Consider the following 18,943-nt stretch of genomic DNA (forward strand, 5'->3'; position numbering starts at 1 on the left):
GGTCTCTGGTTCCTCTGCCCTTGCGAAACCCAGCTTGCACGTCCGGAAGCTCCCGATCCACATATTGCTGCAGCCTACCTCGGAGGATTTTCAACATCACCTTGCTAGCATGCGAAAGGAGCGCGATCGTGCGGTAGTTGGAACAATCTTTCGCACTGCCTTTCTTTGGAATGGGAATGTAAACTGACCTCTTCCAATCCTGTGGCCACTGCAGGGTTGTCCAAATCTTCTGACATAATGTATGCGGAATGTTAACAGCGTCATGGTTGAGGTTTCGAAGCAACTCATCTTGAATGCCATCAATTCCGCTAGCTTTTCTCTTAGCAGGACTGGGTAGGGCCCATTCAACATCACTCTTCAGGATGCCCGGCTCGAGATCAGTAATCACAACCGTCTTATATTGGGTTTGCACATCCGGGTCCTTCTTGTACAGTTTGTCTGTGTATTCCTGCCACCTCTTCTTTATCTCTTAGGCTTCAGTGAGGTCCTTGCCTCGTTTGTCCTTTATCACGCCCAGCTTAGAACAGAAGCTTCATTTGATATCTTTGATTGTCTTATACAGAGCTCTTGTGTTCCTTAATTGGCTGTTGTCCTCAACTGCCTGCTTGGCACTGTATGTTCAGGAAGGCATTCTTATCTCTCCTTGCTATTTTCTGAAACTCCGCATTCAGAACCTTGTATCTTTCTCTTTCCCCCATAACTTTTGCCATCCTCCTTCCCTCAGCGATTTGCAAAGCCACTGCAGATAACTAGTTTGCTTTCTTGCATTTCTTTTGCTTTGGAACTACCTTAGTAGCAACTTCTCGTATTATATCACGAACATCAGTCCACATCTCTTCGGGCTCTCTGTCTTCTAGATCTAATTCTTGAAATCGATTCCTCACTTCCACATCATATTCTAATGGAATTTGATCCAGATGATACCTGAAAGGCCTTCTAGTTTTCTGCGTTTTCCTCAATTGAAGCTTAATTTTGGCAACAAGAAGCTGATGATCGGTGCCACAATCGGCCCCAGTTCTTGTTTTTACTGCTTGTATAGCTCTTCTCCATCTCTGCCGGCGAAGAATATAATCAATCTGATTCCTGTACAGACCGTCCGGTGATGTTCATGTGTACAAGCGCCTCTTGTGCTGTTGAAAATGAGTATTTGCTATGGTCAGGTTGTTTTCTTGACTAAACTCTACTAGCCTCTGCCCAGCCTCATTTGCCCAGCTATTCACATACAGCGCAGCAAATATAAAAATTGCTTGAACATGTGCAGCTACCAGTCCAAACACGCACACTGTTAACCGAACGTTTCAAGATACATTTTCAAATTGAAGAGGGTAACATCGTATCGATAACACAGAAAGCACCTCTCTTATATGAAATTCTTCCAATAGTTCCCTTGCCCTTCTATCATTGTTTTAACTAAAGATTTATCTCATGAAACCGTGGTTAACACTCCTTCAATACTTGCATCTAACCCGCTGCGAAACTTCGGCTGCTCTAAGGCAGTCTAACACTCAGCGTGGTTCACACTTTTTCAATACTTGCATTTAACCCATTGCGATAGTTTGGCCACTCAAAGGCAGTCGAACACTTAGCGGAGTTGTTGAAAAAAGAGCGCACCTCCTACTTCTCTTATTACCCCATCGGGGTGGCGCAGTGGTTATGGCGCTCGACTACTGCTCCCAAGGACCCGGGATCGAATCCCGGCGAAATAAGGCGCCGGTGTGCTGTGCGATGGCAGTACACGTTGAAGAACCTCAGGTGCTCGAAATTTCCGGAGTCCTCCATTATGGCGTCTCTCATAGCCTGAGTCGTTTTGGGACGTTAAACCCCAAACCAAATTAAACTTCTCTCATTGACCGAACATGCTCACCGGCCCTTTCATTGATGCATCTCCGTGTTTAGCTCACATTGGCCTTTTATAATGATAGCGGCATTTCGTATGCTATATCAATGCAGAAATTAGTAAACGTATTGCTATGTTTCATGCGGTAACCATTCTTGTCCTTGATCACAATTCTCTTTTCGCGCCGACCTGTGCCAGCTTGCTTGGGCCCGACAAACAACCGGCACGCCGTTCAGTTCAGTTTCGATGTGTTGTACGCGTAACGCACTGAGGCAGTGCCTTATATGCACAAAATGGCGCACCGTGTGAAAACGTGGCCAAAACCAATAGCTTGGTGGTTGTTCTCTCTTTTAAATTCTGCTATGCTTTCAGTTAAACAGGCATGCCATACTGCTGAATTCGTAAGTAGATAACATTCCAGGCCACAATATCCAGACGCGACTCCGGTGGGCGCTAATAGAGAGGTGACAAGACCGAGCACTGATCAATTTGCTTATGTGTGAAGTAGTGAGCACAGATGACATTTCAAAAGCATACAGCATTGTAACCAGGTAGCAAACGGCAAGGGCCCAGTATTGGTACTCTGTTAGTAAAGTCGGGCCCCAGATACGTCCAGTGTATTACCAGCATACTGCTCATATTGGTGCAATGGCTCACGCTGCTTCTGTAGTGTCGTTGATATGCGCTTTGAACCCAATGGGATTTATAGGTCCCGATTTATAGACGCTACTCCTAGGCTCCTCAGGCGTGCTCTTGAGGTTTGATTGCAGCGAGGCATTATGCAACTATTTGCTTTGGTGATTTTTCCCATAAATTTGATGATTACGGTTGTGCTCTGATAAGTATTGGAGAGATAATAGAAGCCAAAGTTTAGGCATATATAGTTAAGCGATTAGCAAAATGGGTTTTGGCCTTTGATGTCTCACAAGTTGAGGCGCTCATTGGGAGCCGTTAATGCTTCAAATGCTTTAAAGCCAGAAGTCACCGTTCTGACAATTTTAAAAGGCGTCATCACAGGTTTATGGTCTTACAATCCTCACTAAGGCAATTGATATATAGGTTTCTACGGATGATTAAAGAAGACTCTCGTGTGCATGCTTTTAAAAAACTGATCAATATGTCGAATTTACACGAAGCACACTACACTAAACTATGTTGCTATGGCGCCTGCTCAACAAATAAACTGGTACTGTTAATCGCGTTATTCATTGTCAACACAATTTTATAATCTGTGATTGTGAAATGCAAAATTTCTAGCTTTCTGCTGGGAATATTACTTCTATTTTCCTTTCAGTGACTTTAGGGAACTTCCTTGCAGTGAACTGCCTTTTAATTGTTTACGTCAAATCCTCGAAAACAAAAAGGAATCCACTCGACACACAGCCGTCTCTACTATCAATCACTTCTTATAATAACATTATGTTGCCTGCATGAAGATATTCACACCCCATAACCAGACCCTGGGAAATATGCACGGAATAGCACCTCAAATCCAGGATAAAAAATTAGAGGGTCACTAAAAAGAGGAAAATGGCGAAAGCCTACCCTTGCTGTCCTATCATTTGCCTCTAATCGTTCGCCTGTTATGGGTGTTCGTTAGAGTGCTACATATAATTATAATTGGTTTACAGGGGAGGAAAGACGCAGTATTTGTCACACTTTCTACGGCAGGTGTTTGGACTGCACGCTATCGCTCCTGTCGTGTGGCGATCCTTGGCGGTCATTCAAGCATGTGAATGCAGATGGCAGGAACGCTAGACAAGAACACATCTCGCAGCATCTTGCGGAGTATGACAGATACTGCGCTCAACTCCCACACGGGATTCGTCTCATGAGTCTAGAAACTATTTCGCCTTAAATTGTAAATGCATTCGCATAGCCAAATGCAATACAAAACTGCACTCTTATCGAGCCGAAGAGATTCAAAGCAATGATTGTGCTGGCGTGCATCACAGGCAGCTAGTAGGCTAAGTGAAACTTTTGTCTATTCTATCTTCTTAACCTCTGTGGTTTTTGATGATTAACAAATTTGTCATTAGATCTTCTTGAAGCCCCGCCGGGGTGGCGCAGTGGTTAAAGCGCTCGACTACTGTTCCCAAGGACGCGGTATCGTATCCCGGCCTCGGCGGCCGCTTTTCAATGGAGGCGAAAAGCTAGGTGCCCATGTGCTGTGCGATGTCAGTGCACTTTAAAGAACCCCAGTTGCTCGAAATTTCCGGAGTCCTCCACTGCGGCGTCTCTCATAGCCTGAGTCGCTTTGAGAAGTTAAACCCCACAAACAAACCAACCAGATCTTCTTGGAGCATAGGGCTCTTAGAAAGCGTGAACAAAGTAAAATGACAGCGTAAACAAGGAGGCGTATTTAAAATCAGCTACCAACATGTCTTGTTTAGGAAAGATGATTTCAAGGATTAGAGGTGGGGCGAGCAAGTTACCCTTGTTCACATTGTACTGCGTTTTACCTCTTGTCAAGAGGCCTTGGTACATTAGAAGAAGGTTACGTGACACGCAAGGCCAATCCAATTTCTAGATTCCAAAACACCCACATTCCGATTTCGAATTTTCAAACTCGTAGAGTACGCAAAAAAGCATTTGGTTTGTATCTAGCGCATAACATCGTCCCTTCGATACGATGTTACGCGCTAGATGTAAACCAAATGCTTTCTCGCATTGAGACATACGCAACTGTACACTACCATGTATATCGCGAGTCTAGGACAGCAGATAAAGCCAACGCCGCTGCGTTGAGTGTCATATTCGAGCACAAAATCGTACTATTTTGCTGCACTTTGTTTAATGCTGCACGACAAAAGGTTATGAAGAAGTATGTTATATAGCTCCATTGACATTGATGCCGGTAAAAGCACCCCGAAATACGTGAAGGTTTTAAAATGGCTCCCTATTACAATATACCCGCTACAAACGGGAAAGGAGATATTGCAAAGTCATTCATTCTGACGGTTATTCTGTGCTGCAAAGTACGCGGTATATTTTTAATTCGATGAATGCGTTGTTTATTCCTCAGAGGAGGCATTCAACATTAATGGTAGAAGCAATTTGCCAGATGGTGTTAAGGAACAGAGCAGATATAATGATAAAAATGCACCGTAATCTGACACATTGTCTGTGCGCACCGAGATTGACATAACACCCTACCCTTCGTGGATGACACGTAATGTTAAAAATGTCAACACAGAAAACTTTAGCAGAATGAGAACTCTCTTCACTTCAGTTTCACTTTATTTCTCACAAGTACAGGACATGTAAGAGGTGCAGCGAGGATGAAGGGATAAAAGCTGCATCGTGGGCAGTTTGAATAGCCCCGTCTCCCCAAACAACGAGGCAGCAATCACGATAGTTTGGAAGCTCGGTGCACATATATAACTGAAAGATTTACCAGGAGCGGTCATTTCGTTTTAGCAAAAATATATATACTAAAACAAGAGCAATATATATATATGTTAGCTGAAATGCAGTCCGATTGTAGAGTACCGGTTAGTAACTTGAAATATAATGCCACCTGACTGTTCGAGGTAGCGCTTGAACGACAAAGAAGTTGGAGACTCTCGCGCGCTTCGGATAGTTAACCCCTGTGGACTCTTGAGCTTGTGTCTTCGTGCTACCGTTTCTCGGGAACCTCTCTCTTGACTGTGTGCATCTTCCCCTGTTGCCGGTACCCATAAATCCCTGTCTTCGTGACAGTTTTGGTGGAGGTGCTGGGTAATTGTCCTCTCAATGTCGCACACCCCTCCGCGAACCAACGACACCGAGCTTTTGCCTGTGGACACGCCAGTTCATCGCGTCAGCCGGAGGAACCTGGGCCTTCCTCCCGAACACGGGCCCTTGGAGTCCACTTCAACAACGAGCCTCCGGCCAGCCACGCAAAGCACTACGACATTCATGCAAGGTACTCCTGTTTACGTTCAAAACCCCCGAGTGCCGAAATCGTTCCATGGCACTGCGCATGAAGACGTTGAGGATTGGCTAACTCAGTTCGAACGAGTCGCATCCTTTAATCAGTGGGACGACAACTTAAAGCTACGGAACGCCACTTTCTGCCTGGAAGACCATGCTTTGACATGGTATGAGAACCGAGAAGGCACAATAACATCATGGCCTCAGTTCCGCCGTCTTATCGTAGAGGCGTATATCAGCCTGGATAAGCGCGAACGAGCAGAACGTGCTCTACAATCTCGAAAACAGATGCCAAACGAGTCCGTCATGATGTATGTTGAGGACATGACGAAACTATTTCGACGTGCGGATCCAAACATGTCTGAAGAGAGAAAGCTGCGCCACCTCATGCATGGGGTTAAAGAACAGCTTTTTGCTGGTCTTGTACGTAGCCCACCAACTACAGTTACCTCATTTTTAACAGAGGCGGTCACCATGGAAACGATCCTACACCAGCGCCGCTCGGCGGTCTACGACAGCCCAATCCTCGCTACGACTGCTGCCGAGCCTTTTACAGCTGCTGTAAGAAATACTGAACAGCTCCGAGATCTTATTCGTGCGATTGTACGCGAGGAACTGCAGAAGGTTTGGGGCACGTTCCAACCCAGGGGTGATTCTCTCGCACATATGATCCGCGAAGAGATTCAGCAAGTCACGCAGCCATCTCTGCATGTTGCTGAAGCTCAAAGTACCCCTGTTCCTGATTATTCTCGTCCGACTTACGCTGACATTCTCCGACGCCCAGTTCCCGTCCAAGCTCCGTTGTCTACGTTACCACCAACCCAGTGCATGCCCGTCCAGCAGCCAATGCAATACATTCCTGTACAGCAGCCTACGCGGTACGTGCGGCCACCGCGATCAAACTTTCGACGAACGGACGTCTGGCAGGCCCCTCGGAGCCGCCGCCTTTGCTACCACTGTGGGGAACCTGGTCACATTTTCCGGTGGTGCCCTTATCGGGAACTCGGACCGGAGGGTTTTTACACCAACGCACCTAGACGCACGTTCGGACAACTACCTCGTGACATTGGAGACAACCTCGCACAAGAGAGCCTCCGGATGGCGCGCCGACAATCCAGGTCTCCATCCCCACGTCGGCAAACCGCTTCAACAACTGGTAACTTCCCGCGAGCACGGCCTGGTCGCTCGCCAAGCCCCCACCGGGAAAACTGAGTAGAGCGACCTCCGGGGGCGGGGCCGCTAAAGGTCAGCACAAAGAAGTCCCCCCAATGAGAACAGATAGTGATTTTCGAGCAGGAACGACAGCATTTGGTTCACGAGACCGGCTATCGCTGGACATCCCTGTGTGCATCGATGGTCATAATGTCAGCGCTTTAGTGGATACCGGAGCAGACTTTTCGATTTTGAGTGGGAAACTGGCAGCGACCCTTAGGAAGGTTATGACACCATGGTGTAGCACGCAAATACGCACGGCTGGGGGGCATGTAATTACTCCTATTGGACAGTGCACGGCTAGAATCCAGATTCGTACGTCAACGTTCGTTGTCAGCTGCGTCGTTCTCCGGGAATGTTCTCGTGATTTGATTCTCGGTGTGGATTTCCTGCGGGAATATGGCGCCATCATCGATCTCCGACAGCGAACGGTCTCGTTCTCAACGGAGAAAGCGGCTGCCAGCCCCACCGATGGCCAACGTACGTGCGCCCTACGGGTTTCAGCCGAGTGTGTTTCAGTGCCTCCCCGCTCCAGCGTGTTTGTGAGTGTTGTGTGCGACGGGCTTCGTGACGGGCCGATAAGAGCTGAAAGCAACCGTTCTCTTTTATTTTCTCATGGCATCTGTGCAGCTCGAAGCTTAATTATTCTCAATAATGGTCACTCTGAGCTTCTCGTCACGAACTTCACGAATGAATCTCGCCACCTCTATCGCTCTACTGCCATCGCTTTCGGCGAACTGTTAAAGGAAGTTTCTGAATGTTTTGCGTTTGACGTTATTGATACTCCCAGTGTTCTAGACCGCATCGATGTTAGCAGTGACCTTTCTTTCTGTCAACAACGCGCCCTGCGTGGCTTACTGCTGGAGTACGCCCCGTGCTTTGCCTCATCATCGAAAGTCCGGCAAACTTCTATCGCCAAGCATCGCATCATAACGCCTGACGATGCCCGACCTATTCGACAGCAGCCGTACCGTATTTCGGCCAAAGAACGTGAGGCAATTCGGACACAAGTCCAGGAAATGCTTAATGATGATGTTATTCAGCCGTCTAAAAGTCCGTGGTCGTCGCCTGTCGTGTTGGTTAAGAAAAAGGATGGCACGCTGCGTTTTTGCATTGATTACTGGAAACTGAATGACATCACAAAAAAAGATGTATATCCGTTGCCCCGTATCGACGATTCACTCGATCGACTTCGCAACGCCAAGTTCTTTTCCTCCATTGATTTAAAAAGTGGCTATTGGCAGATAGAAGTGGATGAGCGCGATCGAGAAAAGACTGCCTTTGTGACACCCGATGGCTTGTATGAATTTAAAGTATTGCCTTTCGGTCTGTGTTCAGCGCCAGCGACGTTCCAGAGAATGATGGACACCGTACTTGCTGGTCTTAAATGGCAAACCTGTTTGGTTTATTTGGACGACGTCATCGTGTTTTCAGAAACGTTTGACGAACATCTTAAGCGGCTGCGAACGGTATTGGACGCTCTTCGCTCGGCCGATTTGACACTCAACCGGAAAAATGTCACTTTGGATATCAGCAGCTAAAATTTCTCGGTCATGTGGTTAGCGCTGACGGTGTCCGGCCTGACCCTGAGAAAACAGCCGCTGTAGCCAATTTTCCCATCCCTACCACGAAGAAAGGACGCTGCCACCGAAATTCACACCGACGCCAGCAATGTCGGTCTGGGTGATGTTCTGGTCCAGCACCAGCAAGGCGAGGAAAAAGTGATCGCTTATGCCAGCCGCACCCTTTCTCGGGCAGAATCAAACTATTCAACTTCTGAAAAGCAGTGTCTCGCTGTCGTTTGGGCCACAATGAAATTCCGACCTTACCTCTACGGCCGTAAATTTAAAGTTGTGACAGACCATCATGCTTTGTGTTGGCTAGCTAATCTTTGAGATCCATCAGGACGTCTTGCACGGTGGAGCCTTCGTATGCAGGAGTTTGATTACTCTATCGTTTATAAATCCGGACGTAAACATGAAGATGCTGACACACTGTCTCGATCACCCATGGAGTTGGCCCATGACAGTACGGATGAAGACGCCCATTTTCTTGGCATTATCAGTTCCTCTGATTTAAAGGCCCGGCAACGGGCTGACCCAGACCTCAAAACTGTGATCGATCATCTGGAGGGTTTCGATTCTACAATATCTCGACTGTTTGCTAAGAACTTGTCATCCTTCTGTACGCGCGACGGAATCCTCTACAAGAAAAGCGCCGGCAACAGTGACCGAGCCTATCTTCTAGTCATCCCTGCAGATCTCCGCGATGAAATCCTTCATGCTTGCCATGATGAACCCACCGCTAGACACTTGGGCTTTGCACGCACTCTTACCAGAGTGCGCCAGGCCTACTACTGGCCCAAACTTACCGCCACCGTTCATCGATATGTTAGAGGTTGCCGCGAGTGCCAGTGACGCAAGACACCGCCATTGAAGCCAGCGGGTGTCCTGCAGCCTATTCCCCCACCGCTAGTACCATTCGACCAAATTGGTATGGACTTTCTTGGCCCTTTTCCTCTATCGTCAGCTGGCAATAAGTGGATTATCGTGGCTACAGATTATCTGACACGTTACGCGGAAACTATGGCGGTGCCACGTGCAACATCCTCCGAAGTGGCACAATTTTTCATCACGCAGATTGTCCTCCGCCATGGCGCCCCTTCATACGTCATTACTGATCGTGGCAAGGCATTTACAGCGCGTCTTCTTGAAGAAGTTTTCCAACTAAGCCAGACACATCACCGAAAGACAACTGCTTACCATCCTCAGTCTAATGGCCTTACTGAGCGACTAAACAAAACAATAGCGGACATGCTCGCCATGTATGTCGATGTCCGGCATAAAACATGGGACGAGATATTGCCTTACGTCACATTTGCATATAACACGGCCGTCCAAGAAACAACTCGATTCACTCCGTTTCGCCTAGTATACGGACGCGATGTACAGACCATGCTCGACGCTATGCTGCCATGTGCGGCTGACGACCAGCTGCTTACCGCTGACGCAGAAGAATTCACCAACTACGCTGAGGAAGCTCGCCAACTCGCCCGTAATCACATTACAAAACAGCAAGCAACAGATGCACGCCGATATAACGACCGCCATCGCTATGTCGTGTTCCAGCCTGGTGACAAAGCCTGGGTGTGGACACCTGTCCGGCGCCCAGGCCTGTCAGAAAAACTTCTCAATCGTTACTTCGGACCCTACAGAGTGTTGCGTCGCCTCTCAGAAGTTACGTACGAGGTTATTCCAGACGGAACTGTACCGAGTTCTAGTCGTCAGTGCTCGTCTGACCTGGTGCATGTGCTTCGCATGAAGCCGTATTTTACCCGCTGAAAGTCATATTTGCCATCCGGAGCAGTTTTTTTTTCTGTGAGCTCGCGGTTTTTTTTTTTCGAGGGGGGGGGGAATAATGCCACCTGACGGTTCGAGGTAGCGCTTGAACGACAAAGAAGTTGGAGACTCTCGCGCGCTTCGGCTAGTTAACTCCTGTGGACTCTTGAGCTTGTGTCTTCGTGCTACCGTTTCTCGGGAACCTCTCTCTTGACTGTGTGCATCTGCCCCTGTTGCCGGTACCCATAAATCCCTGTCTTCGTGACAATATATTTCTTCGTTAGAATACGCAACTGCTCATTCGTTAGCTCATATTTGTTCTGTGTACATGGCAGGTAGCTTGAAAGCATCTGAAGACCATAGTTCGTACGTTGTCGCGAACGTGCCAATGTTCATAATTCAGGTTGGAACAAAATTACTTGTTAATTTCTAATTTGGCAGCATCCCGTTTTTGTTCTATATTTATGGACTTTCGATTTCAGGGATGCTAACAACTGATGCTCCTAGAGGGTATAAAGTTTATCAGTCTTCTATTGACGGACCATAGATCGGAAGTGTGGGCGTTGTATGGAGCATTTGCAATTGGTCGAATTGCATTTTCGCAAAGTAACTAACCTATTCACTCATGTCCTGGTGCCCTTACCCTGAAGCAAAGGACATTATCGTAGATGAGAAGCAAAAATTGTGTTATAGAGCGTTAGCTTTTGCGATACGGGTAGAAAATGCTGCACTTTTCTCAACATAACTAACACTTCGCATATTATAGTTGCTATGCTGCCTGTGTGAAAATCCCAGAGTAAATTGTCATGAAAACGACATCCAGTGTTTCTCCTGAGGAAGAAAATTCTATTTCAGTATTATTGCACTGCAGTTAATTAATGTGATCGTTAGAGGGTTTAGCTTGAAACAAAACTTCTTTAGATATAGAACAGTTTATTTTTTTGCTGTTACAACTTGAACATTTCCAAAGTTTATCTATGAATTTGTAATTTGTTTGCGGTTTTAACAAGGCCATTTCCATTGCTTCCATTGCAAAGTTGATAACGGCAAAGTTGAAAGTATATACCGTAATTTATGATGTTATCTAGATTTGCAGGGCCATTATCGTAAGCATTGAAAAATAGTGGGCCTAAAAAACGCCCCAGAGGTACGCCATGCTAAGTTTTCGTAGCGAAGTTATTCCATATCAAATGCATATTGCTTGATATTGATTGATCAAAAAACGAGGTTAGAAGACGTACCACGAACTCTATAGCAATACAATTTCTCTAGTAACCTATTATGATTGATTCTCTCAAACGCCTTTGAAAAATCCACGAACAGTCTAAGCATTAGTTGTCTCCTTTCAATATTACCTAAACTTGGTTCTTTTTGATACAGTACATCTGTTACAGTAGATCGATCTGTTTGGAAACCATACTGGAATGATGCAATAAAAGAATTAGCGTTAAATGAACTAGCGAGCCTTATAAAGACTGTTTTCTCAAGAGGTTTTGAAAAAATTGGTAATATTGAGTTAGGCCTTCGACTTGTGCCTTCGATTTATGACTGACTGAACATTCTTTATTGATTGCCGGTGCTCGGTAATCTCGTGTGCCATTCCTCCTAGGCATTCGGTATCTTTATCTAAAATGCACAATTCCACTTTTCTTTCTTTAGGTCCTTCCTGATGGTCTTAATCATCATGTATTGAAACAACATTTTTCGTACACATGCCTACTCGGTGTATGCAGTGAGTCAGGAAACTGCGTTCCCAATGGACGAAACGAAACATGCTATTTCAGAACGTACACAAAATGAGTGAAATAAATATGCAAGTTTTTATTGCATAGCTTCCAGATACCTAATGCAAAATAAATTTTTATGGTTGCAAATTTGAGCGCTGATTTCTACGTGCTTTGATTTGCCAGTGTGTTAAAACAAACCATTTTGGAGAGTAAATATAAATCTTTTATTTATCTTTGCTCAGCATGTATCAATTTACTAAGCAAAAATTATTTTATTGACATAATGATTCTTCAAATCATGTTTCTTTCACACATTATTTTAATGAATGGCGCCTATTCCTTAGAGCAATAAAGGGAGATGTTTGTGCCTTCTGCACGAATAACTGATTCTAAATTGGGAGAAGGAAATTTCTGTTTAATGGGGAGTGTCCCGCGCAGTGGGAAAAAATTACGAGGAAGAAGAGCGGATGCTTGTTTGATAATGGTTTAAATTCCCTCTCTCTCTTTATCTATAGGTTTAAGCACCTGGTTAGTGGAATTTATGCGGATATATCTGCGGTACAGTCCTTGCATGGGCAGTGCATGATTTTTAGATTGAGCGCATTACTACTTCCCCAAAATCCGTAATGAATGTTTTAACGTTCGCTCGGCCCGTAGGATTTGCTTACAGTATAAGTCAAGCAACCAATCTGTAGATGCATTCCTGCCAGAACGGGTCCTGGTACAGCATTTGCGCCATTTTCCTTTCCAATCGCGGGTCTTTAAACCCAAATTTTGGTCAATAGAACTTGATTCCTCTGAAAATTTTGAATTGTCATCTGGCGCAGTTTTATGGAAAACAACCTAATAGTGATAAACTATAAATGCTTGACAATACTCAAGCGCCCTATGTGAGATGCATCAAAATGAAGGAACAGTATTTCGATACTACCCTTAGAAAGGTTACTAGCGAGATTCTTCAGAGCATTTAAAGAATGCTAATAAAAGTCGTTTACACTCAGCAGAAATACTTGTAAGGCTACCTATCAACGCACTTCAGACAATTAGTCAACGTGATTCAAATTAATATTATTAGAAAGATTTTATATCGTCAACATTGGCTTATCAGCAGCGTTTAACATCGCATTGATGGCCTTCTGAGAATTCTGAACGCGAAGCTTGAGCGTTCCACTAGCTGAAACCGCTAACCTTTGTAAAAAACTTTTAAATTCTGGAAACTTCGCATTTAATAGATCTTTTGGTGTTAAACCTATGTCCACGCCGTGCTTAACCTCCCCTGTTTTTGTATTGACAGTGTTTAGAAGCTCGTAATACTTTGTGAACAATGCACATGGTTTAATTAAAATCCCAATTCCGGCCTTCATTCATTGCAATAACCCGTGACACAAAAGCGCCGTTTCACACCGCTAGTAATGACGAGAAGGCATTTCCGATGAAAGAACCTCGTCAAAAATATTGTGCTCTCAAATATAAAACTTTTTCCAGAATTTCATTAGCTTCTTGCTGGCCTTGACATCATTTTTACTCAGATTGCCGTTATTCCTTAGCTATAGGGAGCTTGCATGAAGCGATGCATGCTGAGTAATCCCCCATGATGTTGTCGCTGGCAGCAGACAACTCAGCATGGCTCTGCCACATAGCTTCGTCTACATGGTAGCATAGTGCGCGAAAACAGTGCTGGCGCGATCGGGCAGACCGACTGCGAGTTCTTTACGATTCAAAAAATAGGTATGCACTGGGGCGAGAAGGCAAATGATTCCTCTAGTGACGCCGACGCGAATGGCTCGCACGGGCCTGCACACGCGAGATCGACGCCAATCCGGGCAAGTATCAAATTATTTGCCAGAAATAGAAATCATGAATGTCGTCGATGTCGACGTGCGGCCAGGTCCAGACGCACAGTGCCGTCAGTCGTTCTCGCGTAGCTTGAACAGGTCCCCATCGCACTGCTTTTCTTAATAGCGTGCCCGATTTTTCAGGCATAGCGTCGACGCGTACGTTCCTCAGGAATATGACGACAGTTGCACGCACGTAAGGTCAGCGCACGAAAAGCCGCATATTAGCTCGGTGGACAGTCGACGACGTCAAGGCACTTGCTCAATTCAGCCTGGCGGCGCTGCGTGCCCTCTGCTGCCAGCGACATCATCATGGCGAATTAACCAGCATGCATCGCTTCATGCAAGCTCTCTATAGGATGTGATTTGTACTGGACATTTTCAGTAGGAAGCACAAGCTACCAAACATCATTGGCGAATATATGTTTCTGCTGTCTTTAGTTGTAATCGCGGTACTGCTCTACATTGTTTCATCTATGCGACTTGGTTACTATAAGCTGCAGAATCGCGGCAAGGACCCTTTATATACAGTGTTCTGCAACTTATTGGACCCCTGTTTGAAAACTTCTCCCGTATCACCAGGAGGCTCATTCGCACTGAAACTGCGCAGAAAGCATGCGCGTTTTGTACCCTTCTTTACTACGAAAGTTTGACCATGGTGCTTACTTGGTTTGGTCGCGCATGATTAGAAACCAGAACCGTCTGCGACGAGACTAAGAAGCAAAAGACGCAAACGTAAATTTTCCGCCGAAGGTCAGCAGTGGCGTCATCTAGCACTATTACAGGAACGTGCCATGCTTGCCTCGGCGCTTTTAAACCGCAGCGCCTTCCTTCAGTGACGCCAGAAGACGTCACTGCTGCCTTTTGCTAGAAACTCTGCGCAGGCGTTTCTTTCTTCTCAGTCTCGTCACAGACGGTTCTTTCTTCTCATGTGCGGCCAAACGAAGTAAGCACCATGGTCAAACTTACCTCCTAAACAAGAGGACAACAACGCGCAAGTTTTGTGCGCAGTTTCAACGCAAATGAGCCCCCAGTTGGGGCGGGAGAATGTTTCAAACGGGGGTTCATTAAAGTGGCAGAACGCTGTATACATTTCATAGTGCTCACTTAAACGATCGTGGTGACTTCAATCAACTACTTTGAAGTGGGTCAGATGATCGCGAGGCACTCCTTTTCTGTCTTCGAGTAATTGGCTTCGGCTTTTGTGGGGACCTGCTATCTAACGCAATAACTTTCTCCTGTCTGGCACTCTTCTCAACGAGAACGGCACCTAGGCCCAATCTGCTTGCATTGGCGCGAAATTCGGTCTCGACGTTACCATCAAAACGATCCAGGACATGAGAATACTGTAGGCGGCGCTTAAGTTTATTCAAGGATTCAGCTTGCGACGCTTCGAAATTAAAACGTACCTCAGTCTTAGTAAACTGCGTCAATGGTTCGGTGATGCGAGAAAATTTCTTTACAAATCATCGGTAGTAAGCGCACAGCTGATGGAATCTGCGCATCTTTCTTTTCTGTGGGCGTTGAAAACTGTACGTTTACAGCTGTTTTCTCTGGGTCTGAGCGAAAACCATATCCTTGCTAATGATGTGACCTGAAAACCGCAGTTCCTAGTAGGAGAATTGGGGCATTTCTTGTGTTTCAATGTTAACCCTGACGACTTGATTGCGTCGAGCACAGTCCGAATCTTTTTCATGTGGTCCTCAAATTTGGGAGAAGAAAATGGCATCGTCTAAGTATACGAGACAAATCTGGCACTTCAAGCCAGCTAGCACAGTGCCCATTACGCGCTGGAAAGTGGCTGATGAGGAGCAGAGGCCGAAGGGCAATACAGTGAATTCGAAAAAGCCACCTAGTGTTATGAACACTGTCTTCTCGTGGTCTCTTTTGTAAACCTCAATTTCCCAGTACCCACTCTTATGGTCTATCGATGAATACTACGCAGCGCTGCAAACCGTTCGTGTCTCGCCGATACGCAGACTAGCAGGCAGACATCTTTCCTCGTTACGCTATTCAAGGGGCGTTAATCAACGCAGGAACGAAGTGTTTCTTCCTTATTCTACCGCCCAGGAACTCTTCAATGGCTGAATAAAATCACGGCGAAACATTTCCTTAACATGGTCGTGGATAGCCGGGCGTTCTCGTAATAATACGTGATAAGTGCTTTGCCGGAGAGGTCGGGTGTGTTTGTCGGTGATAATGCAGTGCTTGGTCAGCCGAGTTTTTTTAACCTTTGATGTTGACAAAACGCATTCGCTGGAGCTTTGAAAAAGATGTGTATCAAGTTTTTCTTTGCTTGCGATAGCGCTAGGATTCACGCCGAGCCTTGGATAGACGCATCATCTTCGAATTCTTCGGGGAGGGCGAGGACATCCCGGATGTCCGCTATGTCGTTGAGGAAAACAATCTTTGTTCCCTCTTTTAAGATGGTCTATTCAGTAACGTTCGTGACCAGTAGAAGAGCTTGTCCATGCTGGAAATTGGCGACGCTTCTTGCAATTCCCAGTCCACGCTTCAAAAGCAACTGGGTGTTTCTGTAGACGACGCCTTCAGAGGTTTCTGTCCTCGTTGTCGACGCAGGCGCCGACGCTTTATCAGAGCGGAACGGTCAAGTTTCAGTCGTGGACATTTAAAAGAGCGATATGACGCGTCGATGTAGTCTTGGAAATTATGGCGTTGTCTGTGGAGAGCTTGATGTGTTTTGAGCGAAGGTCGAAGATAGCCCGATGCTCAATGAGAAAATATATACCTAGAATGACGGCTCTCGAGCAGTTCATTAGGACCACGAAGCTCCTGCGAATAGTACGCCCATTTACTGGCGCTCGTGCGGTTCATTACTCGGACGGCGCAATAAGGTATCACCAGTGCGGCGGATTGGCGGGCCATCCCAAGTGTTTTACACATTCTTGAGCTGGGCGGTGAACGCTCCACTGATTGCGGAATAGTCAACTCCGGTCACGGCCGGTCTCGAGGGAGAGCGCACGCTCTTTTTTACGGTCTTCTCAATCGCCGCGGGAACAATAGGAACGTTTCTCCTTGACTTACGCTCTTCGCCGCCGCAAGCGGCGCGACTTGCTCACTGTTTGTTCCGCGTCTGCTTCAGCGGCGGCGGGTGGCTTTTTGCCTGGTTTCGCGCTGTCGCTCGCGGATTCCGTGTTGAGTGTAGCCCCGAAATGAAAGAACACAGAAAGTAGATGCTCCAGCGGCATGTCGTCAACGTACTACACACGTGAACGGAGTCTTTATGTAAAGAACACTGTCGCTAAGTAAACGTTCGACAAGCGTATGACATACATTGTGGCATGGTGGTCATTTTTGTCCATTTTAGTATGAATTATTCCCAAACATGTGAAAGAACATGAATTAAAAAAAACCTGAATGAGCAGTGATCACATCGAAGCTTCTTCAAGGCTAACATGACAGCATCTCGTCTGCAACAGCAAAACCGTCTTTCAGCGCTAGATGCTAAACCATCCATGTAGCACCGAAGATGAGAATAATTTCATAAAAATGTAATGTAAACGTCAAAGTGCTTGCATGATATGAATTATTAGTATGAAAGTCAAAGTAAACCTAGTAATGTTGAGTTTTAAATGTTACTATAATTCATATATTAGCAAATGTGTAGTATTATAGACAATAATTTTGCAAATGAGTATTGTTTTAATGAATCGTTTACATGATATTAAGCTTATGAAAACAATCAAAAATGGTTTGACATTTATGACACCACTTGTGCTGGAACTGCCAAAAGAGGCCAATAAATGACACAGCGGCTTACAAATGAATTCACCTGCTATATCGAAAGTATGCAAGAAACTTCTGAAGCGTTAAAGAAGGACACTCTCACTCAAGACACATTTCAAGCCATATAGCGACCCTGTCGAGGCTCTCTTCGGGAAAGTAAGCTAATGTGCGGAAGGGAACGACATGCTAGATGTGGGGCCCATAACAGCTAGCGGCACTTGACTTCATTGTCAAGACGGATGTTTCATCTGAGAGCAAAATCAAGGCCCCTTGCGTCGATGCCCACCCCCCCCCCCCCCCAAAAAAAAAAAAGAAAGAAATCATTTGTGCTGTGCCGCAATCAGTAACCGAGGCGCTGAAGGAAGTTATATCTCCTGCCATCCCATTACCCAGGTCACATATTCCGGTTTACCTTTACGTCGCTAGATATATCGTTTAGCAAGTCAACTTCGGGTGTGACGCTTGCGCTATTCTTTTTGAAACTAGCGAAAGAAGCAGTTCCATGTGCATTCTTCTACGACGACAATATTCTAGTGGAATGAATTCTCCGACACCAGTGCTTGTTGCCCTGTTGGACAAGTTTTATGATTATTATTATTTCAAAAAAAAAAAACTGCCATGCACCTACTACACACAAATGCTCTCCAAGTACTTAAGATCCTGAGTCAATCAACACTTGAGAATTTACCACGAGTTGCCCGGAAGCCATTGAGAAGAGCCATGTTATAATTAAGGTCCGCTTCTTTCATATTTGAAAAAATTGTCAGAATCCTTCTTGCCAATAATTATCCAACAAAGTGACAGACAGCAACGACATGCCAACTCCGTATGTGCACGAGCCGTGCAGGAAGATTTTGAGACAATATTCTAGCCGCAGCTCGCATTTTTATGAATTGATGAATATGCAGTACAATTTGTAACTTTGAAGGACCATTGTTTTCGTGTTTGCCGATCTTTTCAATTATTCATTTCCATAATTAAAAGTTGTTTTTATTGATGTATTAATGTCATACATGCGCGTCTCGACAAGACTACATACACATATTCGGTATTTCAACCGACTGATACGGTTTGAACGAAGCTAGAACAGCCCACTCCACCAGAAAACTGAAATTTCCACTTTATACGCAAATTTTTGTTCCTTACTCTGAATCTGAGACGCGCCATGAACGTTCACCGGTCATCTTTTGCTATGAACAAAAACGGGAGCAGTTGACAAAATCTCCACCATCAGTTTGCCATGCTGTTGAGTCAGGTCGCCCTACACCTATTTACAGCCTTCTAAGGCACATTGCTTTGCCTGGTACATTTATTTTGTTACAAAATGTAGGG

The 18,943-nt window shown here is 45.6% G+C and overlaps 1 protein-coding gene across 1 annotated transcript in view; it reads left to right on the top strand.

Moving 5' to 3' along the window:
• Nucleotides 1–12,188, top strand: part of LOC146195034 (evasin P467-like) — a 71,584-nt gene extending 59,396 nt beyond the window's left edge. The window contains exon 7 of the mRNA XM_084596186.1: nucleotides 11,962–12,188. Coding sequence (XP_084452312.1) covers nucleotides 11,962–12,102 — 141 coding nt within the window. The 3' untranslated portion in view covers nucleotides 12,103–12,188. The remainder of the gene's footprint in view (nucleotides 1–11,961) is intronic.
• The last annotated feature ends 6,755 nt before the right edge of the window (nucleotides 12,189–18,943 follow it).

Source organism: Amblyomma maculatum, chromosome 3 (assembly GCF_055883805.1).
Source record: "Amblyomma maculatum isolate TAMU_Amacu chromosome 3, ASM5588380v1, whole genome shotgun sequence".
NCBI classification, from domain to species: Eukaryota; Metazoa; Arthropoda; class Arachnida; order Ixodida; family Ixodidae; genus Amblyomma; species Amblyomma maculatum.